General features: G+C 40.9%; 1 protein-coding gene across 4 annotated transcripts in view; it reads right to left on the reverse strand.

Moving 5' to 3' along the window:
- The window catches only part of PHC3 (polyhomeotic homolog 3), a 73,894-nt gene that overhangs the window by 12,452 nt on the left and 42,659 nt on the right, over positions 1 to 18,783 (reverse strand). For all 4 annotated transcript variants that reach the window (XM_043992039.1, XM_043992038.1, XM_043992037.1 and 1 more), the window contains 5 exons: positions 14,832 to 15,082; positions 10,965 to 11,124; positions 5,865 to 5,979; positions 2,824 to 2,956; positions 2,501 to 2,732 (listed from right to left, as the gene is read on the reverse strand). In XM_043992039.1, coding sequence (XP_043847974.1) covers positions 2,501 to 2,732; positions 2,824 to 2,956; positions 5,865 to 5,979; positions 10,965 to 11,124; positions 14,832 to 15,082 — 891 coding nt within the window. The remainder of the gene's footprint in view (positions 1 to 2,500; positions 2,733 to 2,823; positions 2,957 to 5,864; positions 5,980 to 10,964; positions 11,125 to 14,831; positions 15,083 to 18,783) is intronic.

Here is an 18,783-nt window from a genome sequence, read left to right on the forward strand (position 1 = left end):
TGTGTCACTTAAGACCTCTGCTTTGCCTCTGAGTAAAGAGGTTGGGCTCACATAAACTCTAATACACTCATGTTTATATGGAGAATGAGAAGATCAAACTGCTGGAACAAACACAAGGGGGCCTGAAGAAAGAAGGCTGAATACTCTCGATTCTGAGAACAATACATTACTACTTGTCATAAAAAATTCATCCTTTAGGACAAACTCATGGGCAAATACTCCTTCCTTAGAAAGAAAGCTATGCTGTACAGAAGGACGTCCCAAAGTGAGCCCTGGTAAAGCCACAAGGCACCCAAAGAGAAGACATTGTATCGCTCTGACAAGATCCCTCACTCTGTAGCTGCTCTTTGAGGGTGAACTTTGGAGAAAGAGGTTCTAACTCATCCCCAAGACACCGTGTAAATGGAAAGTTATTTACCTGAACAAGTCAGAGTCCCTTATAAGCAACCCCTTCTCTCAGAAAGCAGGAAAAAGTCAAAGGGAACCATCTGATCAATGTGGAGAAATAATTCTGAGTTATTAAAGGTCTAATATTGATTCTGAATATCTGATAACAAAATAATTAGATCATTACTGAGAATTATTAGCAATAAGAAGAAATTTTATGTCCCTCCATGTGAAGCCAGCTGGACAACTTGTAGCTGTCCTAAAGGTACCAGCCTACCAGACCTGGGGCATGGGGCTCCTGGTGTATGATGAGCAGACCCCCAGGAAATCAAGGCAGCAACGCCTGTAGTGTGTGAAAATGACCTATGAACTCCAATCCTGGAATACACAAATCAAACTGAAACATTCCAAAAACCAATTTCTGAGCACAATCATGAAGATAGAGAAGAATCCATAAGGTTTATCTTAGTAGTTGTTGGAGCAACTACCATTTTCAACATTAAAAAACAAACAACAACTCCCTTACCCTTTGGAAGAAAAATATCAAGTTTTCCCATAAACGAAGAGTTCCTAGGCATAATTCAGCAAGGTGAGGTCACTCCTGAGGAGGACAAAAGCCAAACCCCAATCCTGGAGGATTTCAAATATGTTCACAGGCAGATTCCATCACTGGCACCAAGAACAACAACAAAGCATCTACACTGGTCTAAAATTGGAAACACATTCCCCTGAATATTAAAACAGCAGCCAATGAAGATAACCCTCCTCTATAAATCTGGTTCCAAGCTTCTACAAGCTGAGTACTTGGCATAACTCAATGGCACTGAGACTCTTGGGATTGTGTTAAAAAATATGTCAACTTCCTTGTAAAGGATTTTTAAAAAATCATTCTCCTTTTAGAGTAGCCTACTTGAAGGGGTAGAATACTGGGGGGAAAATGACTTTCTAGAATAAGCTGGTCAGTTTAATTTGATTAAAAAAAAAGTGTTCTTTCTAGGAAAATATCATTGAGCTGGTTGGTATAAAATAATACTTTCCCAAAAGTAGTTTTTTTCTTGCCACTTTTTACATATTTTAAATTTGATCTTGAAACCTTAGTTGCCCTTCATAAAGAGTAATTAACTGTTGCTTTGTCTTCTAAAATGCTTGTGTCAAGAGAAACTACATGATGTTATCATAAAACCCAAAAGAGAACGCACACCAGGAAGAAAGGAGCTCTTTTTGTGAGCCATATGCACTGGGTCAGGATGAATGACAGGAATAGCAGATGAAAAACTCTTTTTTTCATCATCAGCAAAGGCACAGGTTTCTGCAGTGACATAAATAAGCTAGCCAGCCCCCCTAGAGAAAGCAGATATGGGAAGATTATTGTTACGATGAAAAAGAGAAAGAACAAAATAAACAAGATGATGAGAAGAACACTACCCCAAATGAGAGTGAGTAGGAAAAATGTAAACAAGAAAGAAAAGCACATATTCACTCTAACAAGTGAAATGGAATACCTTTGTATCTTCTATTTTAAAATCTCAGAAGCATATTGTATTTGGAAAAAAATGGAAGAAGTTAGTCCTTTGGGAAAAAAAAAGAGCTTGGTTTTTCTTTCAAAGAAATACAATCATTTTATAGTCTAAAAGATCTTGAGTTTCAAAAATATAAAAAGAGAGAAACCTATTTCTTTAATGATTTTTTTCCCCAAAAAGGATGGCAGGAAGGGAAGAAAATAAGGAGAGAGTAGAATAGAAAAACAGAAGAGTAGAAGGAAAGGAGTGTCTGATTCAATCTCTCTACTGACCTCTCGAGAGAAATCAGACCGAAGAGAGGAGAGCCCCTTTACTGTCTTCATCGGCTGGGGTATGGGTGGGGGTGGGGGTGTCACAGCAGGAGCAGGACTAGTCAGTTTCTATCAACTTGGGGGGGTATGAGAAAATACCCAGTTGTGCTGAGGGAATAAGCAAGAGGAAACAAATCACATTTAAATAGCAACTGCCCATTAACACAAACACAAAGCACTTCAACAGACATCTTGTGCAACTGGTGTGGAAATCATCCCTGGGTGATCTATCTGCATAAGAAAAAAATATACAAATGCCCATCCAAAGACTGAACCACATACCCGGCAGAGAATGGATGAAGGCCCACACTTCATCAACTGTCCATATTGATGGTTCTGTTTGTGCCACTGGGAGCAAGTCACTGTTGTCGGGAATCTTCCGAAGTCGGCCCTCCCGGAGCTCACGCTCTCTCTCCCTCTCGCTCTGCCTGCGCAGACGAGTGGTCATAGCAGTTGGCACAGGCTCTTCATGAGGAGCCAAGCCTTCTTCTGCAGATGGATAAGTAATTGGAAGCTGGAAAATGCAGTACAAGTAAAATACAGCATTGTACTTTCCTCACATGTCTGAAAAGGGTATTGTAGAGGGAAGCAAATGTTCTACAGACCTGCCTAGGGAAGTGTTCTCGTGCTGTCCCATCAGGGCCACTGGGACGGCGACCGCGATGTCCAACACTCTGATTATCAGGCTTCCGATTCCAACGACTAAGTGCAAACTTCTTGGAACAGCTAACATTGTACCTAAGAAACCCAAGCAAGCAAAATATATTCAATGATCCAAAGTAAGAGCAGATGTTTTGTTGACAAATACGGCTTGGAAATTAAGTAAATGCTAATATTTAAGAACCATATACCTTTTTTTTTTGGGGGGGGGGGTGAGGCAATTGTGATTAAGTGACTTGCCCAGGGTCACACAGCTAGTAAGTGTTAAGTGTCTGAGGCTGGATTTGAACTCAGGTCCTCCTGACTCCAGGGCCGGTGCTCTATCCACTGAGCCACCTGGCTGCCCCCATATACTTTCGTTTTTTTGCAGGGCAATGAGGGTTAAGTGACTTGCCCAGGGTCACACAGCTAGTTAAGTGTCAAGTGTCTGAGGCTGGATTTGAACTCAGGGAGTCCTGAATCCAGGGCCGGTGCTTTATCCACTGCGCCACCTAGCTGCCCCCCCATATACTTTTTTTTTTTTTTTTTTAGTGAGGCAATTGGGGTTAAGTGACTTGCCCAGGGTCACACAGCTAGTAAGTGTTAAGTGTCTGAGGCTGGCTTTGAACTCAGGTACTCCTGAATCCAGGGCCGGTGCTCTATCCACTGCGCCACCTAGCTGCCCCAACCCCCATATACTTTTAATAAATACTGAGAACTCACTACAAATGACCTTGCCATTAAACAAACTTGTCTGTGTTCTTGGTAAAATCATGATACATCTTACTCTAACACATAAAGCATTTAACAACACTGTAATTCTTGTTTTCCCTAACACCATTAAAACAAAATTCCTACTGTGTATGTAATGGCTTAACTGATAGTAAATTCTGTTTTCCTCAGCTGGAAATTGCAAAAATGTTCGTGCAGAAGATTAAGATAATTATTATGAGATATTGTAATTTCCTTTAAAATATTAAATAATTGGGGCAAAAAGATACAAATAAGTCTTGAGAAACTTTTTCTTCTGCACGAACATTTGTTAGGGAAAACAAGTAAAATATGGGAATAGAGCATCAATTTTTCCCCAAAGGAAAAATGTACAACAGACCTGGTACTTTGATTGTAAATCTGTCCATCCCTAAAAACAGATAACCTGTTGTTGTTCATTCTACTCCTCTCTGGAAAGACCTCTATAAAAACTTCTAATTTTTATTATATGTATCCAAAGATGCTTACCTTTCCCTTAAGGGATTGAGAGAAAAAAGGGAAAAAAACAACCTCCTGGCTTTATTAGCCATCTGTGATTTTAGCCCATGGAAAAAAGCCACTAGAATAAACAGTGAGGGGGCAGCTAGTTGGTGCAGTGGATAAAGCACTGGCCCTGGATTCAGGAAGACCTGAGTTCAAATCCTGCCTCAGACACTTGACACTTACTAGCTTGTGACCCTGGGCAAGTCACTGAACCCTCAATGCCCTGCAAAAAAAGAACAAAAGCAAAAACCAAAAAAAAAAACACAACACGCACACAAAAGTAAGAATAAACAGTGAGCCCTAAGCAACAGAAACTTCCCTCACCTCTAAACTTCCCCATGGTGCCTCCAGCCCCAGTGGCTAGCAGTTTCAGGGAAGAGGACAGACAGAAAATGGGAAGGGTGAACATCCTGTACCTCAAATATCTTGAGGTGTGTGTAAAGGCCATTAAAGCAGGAGGCTTGTTTTATTCCCCCATTTTTAAATGACATTCTGAAATTATTCTTATCAAGATGAAAATATCTTTCTTATTTCTGTGGTATCTCCAAATTAGGAAGATCATAACTTAAAACCTCTAAGAACCAGAAATATAGGGGGGAAATATATTTAGATAATTTGAAAACTGATCATATTCACTGAACATTTTTAAATTTTAAAAATCCTTTTATAACTTCTTTCTGAAGATGGAACACAATCAATATTCACTGAACTTGCTTTTATCATTTCAGATTTAAATTTGTTGAAGCACACTTTAGTGGTCTAATATAAAGTAAAATATTCAAAAAGGAAATACCCTAAATAAATACCTTGTGTTTCTTGAAAAATTATTCTGGGATCCATCCCCCAATAGTGAAATATATATCTATTCACATGTTCATTATTAAATGCCAAAGCCATTCAAGATTTATAAAGGAAACCAAAGTTTTTCAACAAAGACTACCTAAGATTACCTTTAACTTAATACTAGAGGGAGTGAAAACTGCTCTATTTATTATTAAGAATAATGGTGGGGGTGGCTAGGTGGTGCAGTGGATAAAGCACTGGCCCTGGAGTCAGGAGTACCTGAGTTCAAATCCAGCCTCAGACACTTAACACTAGCTGTGTGACCCTAGGCAAGTAAGTCACTTAACCCCAATTGCCTCACCAAAAACAAAAAACAAAACAAAACAAAGAATAATGGTAAGCAAAATAGATCCTCTGGTTCCTTCATGATACGATGAAGTACAATTAACTGTTGAAGCGGCCTCACTTAATAGAATTATCATTTTTTAAAAAAACTATAAAAATAAACTATAAAAACAAACATCATGTGCTCTGGCACAGAGACTAAAACAAACACGGGAAAAATAAAGTTCAGCCAGGCTTCATTCAGTGTCTTAGTCGACTTCATAAACACTGTCTGGAGTACAGGGATGGGGGGGGGGGGGAACTGTCAATCATCCTTCAGCATAATCGCAGAAGATGTCCCTTTTAGGCACCTATCTTCTCACTAAGCTATGACAACAGAACATTTCATCTGCTGCTGCTCCAACAGAAGTCAGGATAAATACTACTGCTATCAACACAGCGTTGCTAAGTAGCAAATCTTATTTATGAACGTTTAAAGGGTCTCCAGAAAATGTCTAAATTGTGATTATCTTTCTATGCCTTCCTACTCTACCCTTGCATCACTATGAAACCTAAGCTCAGCTATTAAAACAATATTTCTGTAAATTTTTATTTTACATTTCAGTAAGTATTAAGACCCCCATACCTTTTGGCACATGACATGGTGCAGAACCGCTTTGAACGCAGGAACTCGTTAGCATACCCCATCTTCCCACAAAATTCGCACTTGAGCAACTCACTGTCCATTTCCTCTAATCCCTCTAAAAAAAAGAAAGAAAAAATTCCAAACCTTTACCTGCGTGTTGTGAAGCTTCTAGGGCAGGCTACCTCCAGTGCAGCTTGGGGGCCCTTGGCTTTCTCAGCCAGTATCCCCTTTTGAAAGGACAAATGGCTCCGTAAACCAAGCCCACCATCTCCCTCTTGCCAATGTACAAGAGTATATTTTTAATGGAATGTTCACTAACATGAAATTAATGTAAGACTTTTTTAAGCACATTTTTGTATAACTCGGATTTTAGACTAGCCCATAGACCACCCTATCTGGAAGACCTTCAAGGATCACCCCTGGGGACCACTCTTGGAGAAACACTCATCAATAGCAAACATGGCTGTATTTACTTAGGTATCTTAAGTCAAAAAAGAAAAGACATTAACAAAGATCATAAAATTGCTGTAACTTCCCTTTTACCTAGACTCTCTTCTCCCCAAACCAAATCCAATGATATTCTCCTTCAAGGCCTGACATGAGATTCATCTCCAACCCCGACCCAATACAGATCATTTTGTTCCAGCCGATAGTAATTCACACTGCTGATATTCATTCAAACAACTCTATATTTGTTGTATCCCTCAAGAACAACACTAGCTCTCCTTTATATAGGATTTTAAGGTTTACAAAGGAGTTCTTATACATTATCTCATTTGAGCTTCAAAACAGCCGTATTGAGTACTAATGGCAGTAACTGAACTCCAGTTCTTTCTGAACCACAATCTGTTTTTGTCTTTGTATGACCGGTTAGTAGCTACACGTGAGCATTTAATAAATGCTTGATGAAGTGAATCGAAATCCATGGCTTTTTAATTCCTATTTGCCTTAATCCATGAAGGAGACTTTTTGTGTGTGTTCTATGACATATTTAATACTGTGGGGCAAGCACACACTTAGGCATTCAATGGACACTGTTTAGTAAACTGGTCAATCACAAATAGTCCTTTTTTCTTGCATGTTCATATTCATAAACCACACAAATCTGCAATAAGATAATTTCTCTGGTTAAGAGGTTTTTGGTTGTGAATGCCAAATAGGTTCTTTCTGTGTTGTCCACTTTAACAAAGCTTTGTATAGAGACAAACTCTCATTTAGATATTTTAAGATGATATTGGGAAGCCTGAAATGTAGAGATAGGGATGATATGTACTCATTAAGAAGCTTGCCAGGCACTTACATCATGGTGTCACTGGTGAGACAGATGGTAAAATATTAATGCAAGTGAAAGATAGCAAGAATGGCTAAGAGAATATTGTGAAACAACATGCAGTTCCAAGAAACACTTTATCATGGATGAACAAACCAAAAGAAAATTATACTAAAAAGTATTTTAAGGTACATATAAAACTTATTGGTCTAATAGTAATGAGAAAATGATCTTCCTTCCATTAGTAAATCTGACAAAGAACTTTACCCAGGCCTACAGAGGGCCAAGCAGCCCAGACCAGATCTTTGTCATTTGTCCTGCTCCAGGTTACCAAGCTGTGTAGGCCTTGGGGCTTCCCCCTCAGCTGGGATGATGTGAGGTACCTTAGAGACTTGGAACTGAAAGTCAACCCCCACTCTACCCCACTCTACCCCTCTCAACCACCATCACCCAGGGTAACGTCAAGGGCAAATGAACTTTCTCTAACCTTCCCAGTGACCAGGTGGACACTATCAAAGGCCCTTTGTTCCCAGAATACTGGTTTACCACAGCACTGCTACACAGTCAACAGTTTAGAATAGAATTTTGTGATTGCCAAACTCTAATTTTTTAAAAATAGGGGGTGAAGAGGGGAAAATTAGCCAATAATTTTGACATTTAAAAAATAGCATCCTTCAAATTACCTTGAGTCAAAGAAAATGGGAAAAGCTAATGTCATTTTACAACTCATAACAGTTAATTAGCAATACTGGGTAAAAGACAAGAATTAAACTTCAAAAATAGGGAGAGGTTACAAGAGGCATTTTGTAACAAAGTCAAGGAAAGGTGGGCGAGGGTCTGAACTTGAGACATGCATTTCCCCCTTCGTGCCTAGTTAAAGCCAAGGCTGAAACCTAAGGCAGTAGCAGCAGATATGTGAATTTTAAGTGTGTGCCTGGAGGTCTATCAAGAAGTGTTCTGACACCTGAATGAACCAGAGATTTCACCAATGAGGACGCTCCCTTGCCTGATATGCATCATAATCTCTCTATACCGGATCTAACATTACTCTTGTTCCTGTTTCCTAATAAATCCTCCATAAATGATGTTCTACTTGACACGCTGAAGCCCACCCTTGCTCCTTCATATCACAGGCTACAAATGCTGAGGCAATGTAACAAAGGAGAAGAAAACTGGGTGTCAATTGGAGATTGCATGTCCTGGGTGAGTCCTGGCTCTGCTACTTCCTACCTGTGTGACCCGGGGAAAGTCACTAAAGCTCTTGGGGCCTCCGTCAGCTCACCAGGACTAAAGGGCCTAAGAAGATCCATTTCACCTTCTCCTCTTCAGTCCATGGAGCACAGACATTCTAGTAAGATGCTACAGATACTGATCATTTTAGTTCTTTTGAGATCTTGGCCTGTTCAAGAGAGGGGCTTCTGAAGGAATCACTAACACCACTGTGCCCTGTCCCATGGTTTTCCATTCCATTCTACTCTCCCCCCACCCCCCAATGGGCACAGTTCATGGCCCATCAGCAGGGCCTCTCCAGCAGGCTGGCCCTTCTCAGCTGGACAGCATCTAGGCCATCCATGTTTTGATCTGCTGTCCTAGCAAAGTTAAACCAGATTCTCTGCTCTTACGGTGGATTTCACCACATCTTTATCCTATACCGGGGCTGGATGTAATTAATACAGTAAGTCAGCAGGGTGTAGCTGAGAGTGGAACTTCAGGTTCATACTGTGTGACCACAGACCCCTTGTAACACCTCTCTCAGAAGCTGTTGTGATGAAAGCACGCTGTGAGCCTCAAAGCCATATATTCACAAGGGCTTCCACTACCACCCAGTGAATAAAAGCACTGGGAGGACCTTATTAAAACAGTGTATGGGGGCAGCTAGGTGGCCCAGTGGATAAAGCACCGGCCCTGGATTCAGAAGGACCTGAGTTCTAATCTGGCTCAGACACTTAACACTTACTAGCTGTGTGACCCTGGGCAAGTCACTTAACCCTCACTGCCCCACAAAGGGGGGTGGGGGGGGTGGGGGAGAATGTGTGTGTGTGTGTGTGTGTGTGTGTGTGTGTGTGTGTGTGTGTACACATACATACTCACATATATACATACACACAAAGAGTATATGTCTCTCCTGTTCAGTCATTAGGCAGCACATCTGCCATCGCACTAGCCAACACTATCAGTTGCTCACATGGTATTTTTTTCTTTCTGAGAAAGGAAAGCAAAACTTAGATCTGAAGACTGGTTCAGAAAAGTTGTCACAGGCACAAACTGTACAACACAATCACCAAGACCATGACAAGATGCAGCTTCAGAGAGAAATCTGTTCAACAGGCTGAGCACGGGCATCGAGCCAAGCATGGCAGACGGCTCACAGCGGTGTTCGCTAATGATACAAAAGACGCCTCGCATGGACCAGGAGGTACTGCCCAAAGAAAAGCAGATCCCACCCAACAAAACTAAAGAGGAGAGGCAATGTTGTTGTCTCTTTGGTCACAATCACAGCGTCACAGATCTAAAGCTGGAAAGGGCCTTAGAGACCACACAGGTGGGGAGAGGAAGGTCCATGGGAGGGGGAGCATCTTAACACAAAAAAAGATCCGTGGTTTAATTTCTCATCAAAAGTAGGTCTAAAATGCCTTTTCCAGCACCTGAATGGTATTGACCAAACTGATGTGCTACTTGCTATGAGAAACTAAATGACCCCACAGGCCTAACATCCGCCCCACTGTAGATAAGGGGTGCTCAATCATTTTGGGGTAAGTACCTATTTTTCATTTCTCTTAGTGACAAAGGTATGTGATGCACAAGGAGTAGGTTAATAGAAAAATAGAAAGTGATAATTGTTTATAAAACTAACTGAGAATTGCCTAAACATCATGTATGTTCCTAAGTAAATACTGCTCCATTATCAAGTTGCTCATGTTTGAAGATTTCTATCCACACTTGATGCATCCTGAGTAGGGGATTCTTCTTTCTCAGTGACACTCTTGCACACCCACCATAATCCTATATTTGATATGAACTGTTTCACAAATATGTTGAGCAAAAATAATAATAAATCGATCAATCATTTCCACCTTCTTCCTACTTGTGTACACAAGAGGGCACATCAGAAACACAATCTAACAGGAAAATGTGTATATAAAGTAGTTACTTGCAGGCACAGAAAGAACACATGAAGTATGTTAGATCTCAAACTGTTTCAGCACATTTATTTTTCCTATTTTTAATTCAAAATAAAAACTTCCTTAGCTAAAGCGTTGTGCTTGACCCAAAGAGGGCATCCTAGTGATCAAAATAAAAACATCTTAAACTAAATCCATAAGAAAAAAAATTTCAAAGATTTTAATAATACTAAGAAACCAAACTAGCACAATATCAACAAGAAACAAAATAAGACATTACTTATACATCTTTTCCAAGATTTATAAAGGTGTGAAATGCTCATTCTTGCCTGACATATAGATGCATAACCACAAACTGATGATGCTTTGGATGAAACTAAAAAAAGTGAGCAATTCCAAGCATGAAGGCAAAAGGCTGTTTGTCACATGTGGCACGCAAGTCACCTCTTAGTAATGTGCTGTAATCTGTTTGTGCCCGGTGAGGATCTATGGGAGCACATGGGCAGAATGAAGAAGGAAGGAGCATGTTCATTGCAATGATGGATGGAGTGACCCCACCAACGAAAGCACAGATTCTTCTAAGCAACAACAGAGAGCAAAGCAAAAATCTGAGCTGGAATAGACAAGGGTCAAAAATCAAAATGATCCAGTCCCAAGCATTAAAGGTCAAAAGGAGAAAAAAAACCCAACGTAATGCAAGCTACAAACCTTCAGGAGCCATGTCTTCCATCTCGGTGTCTGATGAATTCTCAGCGTGCTTTGAATTATTCTGAAGCTCCGCCTGGACACACATGCCACTCATGACTGGGCTATCCAAAAGGGGCCGTTTTTTCACAGGCTGTTCTACTAGCAGAGATGAACGACTTACCTAAGATGAGGGAGAAAGAAAGAAGTAAGTTATCTTTTGGAGAAATAAGTAATTTCCCCAAATGTTGAATTAGGTGAGAAAAATTATTTAACTGTTCCTACCCTTTGATCCAGAGATCCCACCACTACATTTACACCCTGAGAAGGTTAAGGACAGAACAGAAAGGTCCAATAGTACAATATTTGTAGCACAATTATCTGTATTAGCAAAAATATAAAAACAGTATGGGAGCGGGGCGCTAGGTGGCGCAGTGGATAAAGCACCGGCCCTGGATTCAGGAGTACCTGAGTTCAAATCCGGCCTCAGACACTTACTGGCTGTGTGACACTGGGCAAGTCACTTAACCCCCATTACCCCACCAAAAAAAAAAAAAAAAAAGAATCGATTTGGGGCAGCTAGGTGGCGCAGTGGATAGAGCACCAGCCCTGGAGTCAGGAGAACCTGAGTTCAAATCCTGCCTCGACACTTAACACTTACTAGCTGTGTGACCCTGGGCAAGTCACTTAACCCCCATTGCCTCACTAAAAAAAAAAAAAAAAAAAAGAAAAGAAATAGTATGGGGGCAGCTAGGTGGTGCAGTGAATAAAGCACCAGCCCTGGATTCAGGAGGACCTGAAAGAAATAGCACTAGCCCTCACAAGGTGAGTAATGGCCAAATAAATGGTGGTATATGGATGGAATGGAAAATTACTGTCCCAAGGAAGGCCAAGTATGAATTATGAGAAACACAGGAAGGTTTGTATGAACTGATAAACAGTAAAGAAAGCAAGACTAAAAGGACAATATACAGACTACTATAGCTCTCTAAATGAGGATGAAAACACCAAAACAGTGGAATTCAAGTCAAATTCAGTGGTTTAAAGTAAGTGTGAGCTCCAGGTGACAGGTCTGACCCCCACACCTTCCTTTATGTTGAGAAAACTAGAAGAGCTCGAATTACACGCCCTGTGCAAAGAAAGGAGAGGGCGAGGGCTATGTACTGATAAACACTCTAGCAAAATGAAAATGAATCCATTAAAAAAGAATTTCCTCATTTCTTGTCTAAGACATTGATTTGTAGTTTTATAATTTGTTGTAACTGGCCAGAAGTATTCACTAAATAATTGATTTCTTGGGAAGATGGGTCATTTGGAAGTTCTCCAATGTATCAAGGTAAATTATCACCTTTCAGGCTTAATTTGCTCTGAAGAGAATTTGAGAATTTTCTTGGATAATCTAGTCAAAATGTCAAGACTTGGATTTACAATTCTGCACTTCCTAATATTCCAATTTAGGAGCAGTGTATGCTTCTTCATCTTGAAGCACAACACACAAAAAAAGGATAGCAATTATTTTAATGCTTAGTATTTATTTCAGAACCTTAAAATGACTCAGTAAAATCTTTCATCAATTGCATTTTAATGATGTTACCTTATTTTTTAATAAAATAATTTTCCTTCTAAAACTTAACAATTTGCTACTCTATGAACATAATATACATAAAACCATTTCTAACAAAACTGATTAACCAGCGCCTTCAATTAATTCTTTTTTCTATCATGAACTTTCAGAAAAGAGAAACAAGTAGAAAACAAGCTAAAAGGGATTTAGGGTAGTAGAGAGCCCACCAAAATTTCTGGAAACTATCCTGGGATCAGCATCTTTTGGGGGGGGGGCAGGACAATAGGGGTTAAGTGACTTGCCCAGGGTCACACAGCTAGTAAGTATATCCACTGCACCACCTAGCTGCTGCCAGCATCTATTTTTTAACCTCACCTGACATTTATACAATATTTTAGTGAGGTTTATAAAGAGATCCTGCATGTACTATTTGGTCATCATCACACCCTGTAGCTTTAACACCTATTCTATAGTATAATGAAGCAGACAACGTCTCTGTTTTACCTGGTTCAAGAAAGGAGGCAAAGTTCTAAGGGTTTCCAGTGGAGAGGCCTTGGGCCCTCACTCACCCCACCCAGGGCTGATAAGAAGCCAAGAGTATGAAGCCCTGCTGGTTTTTCATTCTCTGTTGTGACTATTCTCCCTGCTTTTAGTTCAAGATGGCTAGGGACCTATGACCTTTAAAAGGTCAGAAGAGTGATCACTCGCAGCATCCATGTGCCTGAGAAAGACCTGCTGCAGGAAACACGAGATCTCGTTCACCCATCAACTATACTTTCTTTGGAAGTGGATTGAGACAATGCTGTGTACAGACAAATATACAAATGTTCCGGACAAACAGGTCTGGGGGAATGGAGGTAGGGACTGGGAATGTTCACACTTCTCTTCTTGCTACATCTTCACAGCAAATGTTTCTCTGAAAAACTGAAGTGATCTGTTTCAATCAAACTGGGTCACCGTAACTGGTGCTTGATATTAGGGAGAACACTCCAGAACGGGAGCTCCAGCCCCCAACCCCACCCCAAACACTAAAAGGGAGATGGAGTCTTGCTCTAGGAGCCCAACTAGGTTGTGCTCATGTGGGTGGGAAGAGTGAATTCTGCCCTGGCTTTCCCAGCATGCTGGAGAAGAGGCCCTGCGGACTAAGGACGAGAGCCAATCTTGGCAGGGTTGCACTTTTGCCAGTGCCAAGCCCAAGGCTGCTTCAGAAGCCACACGACCAGAATATGGGAGAATACTTTAAAATCTATTTTCTTTAAGAGCTTCTCTGACTTAAAAGACAAGAATCCTGAGAAAATGGCTTGTTGGAGAGGAACTAGAAATCAAAGCATTCATCTGTGGAATAAAGTGTCAGAGTGTTTAGAAAACTACATTGTTGGGGCAGCTAGGTGGTGCAGTGGGTAGAGCACTGACCCTGGAGTCAGGAGGACCTGAGTTCAAATCTGACCTCAGACAGGTAACACTTACTAGCTGTGTGACCCTGGGCAAGTCACTTGACCCCAATTGCCCCCCCCCCAAAAGGAAAGAAAACTACATTGTTTATAATGCAAACACTTCTTAACCATCACTTCAGGTACCTTAAGGTATAATAGGGGAAAGAGTTCAGTTAATATGGGTACATTTCTGGTTATTTCTTCCTGAACATTAGCAAATATAAAGGAATATTCATTTTCAAGGCAGAAAATTTCTGAATTTGTTTCTGTGTCGGTTCAGTTCAACAAAATGACTACGTTTAATGACCATAACTTTATTGGCATAAAAAGATCCTATGTAGACTAGATTCTTCTCACCAATACAACGGTACAAGAAAGTTCCAAAGGACTCACGATGGAAAAGGCTCTCTAAATCCAGGAGAAAAAAAAAGAACTGTGGAATATGGATGCTGATTGAACCATACTATTTCTTTTGTTTTTGGTGCTGTTTTCTTTTTTGAGGTTTTTCCTTTTTGCTCTGATTCTTCTCTTATAACATGACTAATGCAGAAATATGTTTAATGTTATTATATATATAAACCTATATCAGATTACCTGCTGTCTAGGGGAGAGGAGAGGGAGAAAAATTTGAAATCTGAAATCTTATAAAAACAAATGTTGAAAACTTTCTCTACATGTAACTGGAAAACAATAAAACACTTTTATTTTTAAAAAAAGATCCTATGTAAATGCTTGAAAAAATGTAATTTCAGAATTCTTAGAAGAACGGTATAAGAGGGATTTTTTGTCTATGAAATTATCACTACATTTGACTATATTATGCTACATACTATAATACCGCTACATTATGACTGTATTTGGCATGACAAATAAGTAAACTTATCTGGCACTTACGGGAAACGGTTCCAAGCCCTCCTGAATCACAAAGCCTTCAATAACATGGGTCAGGATCTGTGGTTTAACAATAGCCTGCGGAGGCTTGTTCTCTACGTTAGGAAGGCTGCTGGGCAGAGATGTGCCGTTACTCCTCGTGGCTGCGGCTGGAAGCAGAAGCGGAGGAGGGGGGACGGAGGCGTGGGGAGGGTCTGTCGGAGACTTAATTACTGATGCGCTGACTGACGCCACTGCAGGGAGTTCCACTTGGTCTGAAAAAATCGTGGTCAGTTGTGCCTGTGTTTTGTGGTCAGACAATTTTTAAAGACGACGGGTTACAACATGTGGCCCCGGGGTCTAGTCTGGAGGGAATTGCCAGGTAGTTGCTGTTTTTCTGAAGCTCTAGGAGACATATAAGGCTGCCCATGCTCCACATGCTTCACATGGAGCCACCAAGTGACTAAAGCAGCTTGGAAGTATTGTTATTCCCCATCGTGTAAAACACAGGAGGGGAAGGAAGCTGGGTGGGGGGGGGGGGGGAGATCACTCGAGGTCCGCCCGTGGGCCAGCCAGAGCTTCTTCTGTTTGAGTTTGCCATCACCCACCTAACCCCCTCAGACAGAGGAGCCCCTGTCCTCTCCTCCTCCCCGGGAATGCCAGTCTTTCATTCTTAGCTCTGGGGGCAAAGAAGCCAGAGCATAAGAAAAAGAGCGGCGACAATGTCTCCAGGAATGCAGCCCGCAGAAGGCGAGCATCACGTGAGACTGGTATGGAGAGAAAAGGCATCTCCGATGGGGAATGGGCTGTGCCCCGTGCCAGGTCCTCCTGAAGAGAACCAATCCAATGCTGCATTTGTTCAGTCCTCATTCAGCCTTTCCCAGGCTGCCGTACTTAATATTCCTAACATCCCTCAGTCTTTTTCCTCCCTCAGGCTCAAAGAAATCTGACCCTCTGGCTTCTTCCTTTATTTTGATAACTCTTCTTTGTCTCACTCCTTTATCAACTCCCTTTTCATTTCCACGGCTTTCACAACTAATCTCTATGCAAATGACTGCAAAATCCCAAGCCCAAGACTTAAGTTTCCAGCCTCCTTAAAGACCATCCCCACCCAAATGATACCGCCACCTCCAACTCCACAGGCTCCCCCTAAACCTGGCTCCTTCTCCTGACTGTCCCCATTATTCACCCAGTTTCTCAAGATCAAATCCCCGGGCATTGTTGCTTCTGTCATCTCCCTCAATACTCAAATGCAACTGACTGCCAAGCCCTATAAACCCGACCTCTCCAGTACCTCTGACGCTTCTCCCTCCCTCCTATTCCCACCAGCCTAGAGCAGACCTTCACCGTGTCACCTGCTCAGACTAGTAGGCCTCACTCTCTAATCTATCCTTTATCTGGTTACTCAAATCAACTACTTATCCTTAGATCCAGTCATCTTCATCTTCTTAAACATCTCCACCAGCCCACCACTACAGCCACCAATTACTGCCAACTCCCCTTCCAGACATTCAAAGCCATCTCCCATGGAGCACAACTGTGACCTTCCAGATGTATCTCATTCGCTTTCTACATTCCTGCCACCTGTGTTTCCTATGCTGCTCTGGGGTCTTTGCTGTTTCTTATGCCAGTACAGAATGCCTGCCCTTCCTCCTACTGGACCTCTATCCTGTGTTAGATGTATTTATTGCATGCTCTAGCACGCGCTCTCTCTCTCTCTCTCTCTCTCTCTCTCTCTCTCTCTCTCTCTTATTTTGGGTGGGGGAGGGGGCAGGGCAATGAGGGTTAAGTGACTTGCCCAGGGACACTAGTGTCAAGTGTCTTTGGCCGGATTTGAACTCAGGTCCTTCTGAATCTAGGGCCGGTGTTCTAGCCACTGTGCCACCTAGCTGCCCCGGCATGCCCTTTTAAAACAAGTGCAAAGGATTAATGCAGAAATAGGATTAATGTTATTATGTGTATATATATATATGTGTGTGTGTATATATATATGTATATGTATAGAGATATATAGATATAACCTCTATCAGATTACCTGCTGTCTAGGGGAGGGGGGAGGGAGGGGTGGGAGGGAGAAAAATCTGAAATTGTAAAGCATGTATAAACAAAAGTTGAGAACTATCTTTACATGTAATGGACAAAATAAAATACCTCATACATTAAAAAAAAAAGTAAAAAAAAATATAATGATTGCCATCTCTAATGTAGATTTATTTCTTGTCATTCAGATACATAATAAATAAAAAGAAAAAATGTTCCATATATCTGAAAAAAAAAAAAACAAGTGCAAATTCTGCCTCAGAGACTTAACAGATGTGTGATACCTGGGCAAGTTGCTTCACCTTTGTCCACCTGTTTCTTCATTTAAAAGATGAGAGGGCTAGACTAGTGGGCCTTTAAGGTACCCTGACTAGGATCCCATGATCTTATATAACTTGGTATTATCATTATCTCTATATGTGGTGCAGACTTCTTCCAGAATTCAAATTTCATATGATATAAGACCATAAACATTTATTAAGCACCAACCATGTGCCAAGAAGTGTGCAAGCCCTTATGGATTAGGAACCATGCTGAGTACTAGGGGTGCAAGTAAGAAAAAGTAAGGACAGTCCCTGTCCTTAAGGAGCTTACAATCCAAGGGGGGAAAGACAATAATCAAAAGGAAACTGAAGGGAGGAGAGGGGACACACCAGTGGTTTCCAGGCCAGAGGGCATGGTAGAGATGAGAGAGGAATCTAAACCCAGCAGATCAGGAAGGGAATGGGTAGTTTCTTATTTGCTCTTTTAACTTCTCCCTAGCAAAATGATATGTACACGTTAGGTGATTGGTAATTGTTTATTGACTTTAATAAGGGAGTCTAGCTGTCTCAAAAAGAAAAGAAAAGAAAAGAAAAGAGAGGTCAGAAATTATCTCTGGGTAATTTCCAACTAGCTAAATGCTGGAAACCACCAATAGAAAGAACAAGCTAGATTCCTCCATTTCTGAAAGCAGCTGATTCATTCTAGTATTTTCTGAAAATTTTGGGTCCTGGATTGCCATAAAATCCTACTCTACTTACGCAAATTCATGTAATATAGTAGGGGGGAACAATGTTTTTTTCCCATCCTAATCCTTTCTTTAAAGAAGAGACAGATGTAAAATTTCCTTAACTATTGAAAAATAGAGAAAACACAGAAGTTTTCTCATTTCTCTCCTAAGGCAGGAAAAACAATACATATGTACATATATACATACATATACATGTGCGTGTGTGTGTGTGTACAAAAGAAAATGAACACGTTACTTTTTCATGTCCTATAAAGACCTGAGATCATTTCATATTATGTAAAACTTGACTTGCTCATGAAATCGTCATGTTTTAGGGGGCAGCTGGGTGGCGCAGTGCATAAAGCACCAGCCCTGGATTCAGGAGGACCTGAGTTCAAATTTGACCTCAGACACTTGACACTTACTAGCTGTGTGACCCTGGGCAAGTCACTTGACCCTTACTGCCCTGGAAAAAAAAAAAAGAAATGTTCATGTTTAGTATATTAAGAAATCATTTCTTCAAAGAACAGTTGATAATTTACTAATCTGATTTACCTAAAAAAAATGCTTCATTGGGGCTACAAATGATTGTTGGGCTTCAAGGGACCTTGCAGGCAAAGATTTAAGAACAGAAGAAGCCAAAGGAATAACAGACAAACAAATGAACTGTAGCTATATTTTCTCCTGGCATCATTCCCATTACCAAGTGCACAGAAAACACTTAAGAAAAGGAACCAAAGAACAACTAAAGGAGAGTAAGGAATCCCCCAAGTCAATGGCATCAGTTTTTGTCACTGAGTTGGCAGCAAAGTATGGTGGAAAGAGAAACAAAAAACCTGCGCTTTGTGTTGAATGAACTCACAAAAGTCGCCCTTTCTTTAGGCCTGTTTCTTTATCTATTAAATGGTGCGTTGGCCTGGACAATTTGTAAGGCTCCTTCTAGTC

This window comes from Dromiciops gliroides, chromosome 3 (assembly GCF_019393635.1).
Source record: "Dromiciops gliroides isolate mDroGli1 chromosome 3, mDroGli1.pri, whole genome shotgun sequence".
Taxonomy (NCBI): Eukaryota; Metazoa; Chordata; class Mammalia; order Microbiotheria; family Microbiotheriidae; genus Dromiciops; species Dromiciops gliroides.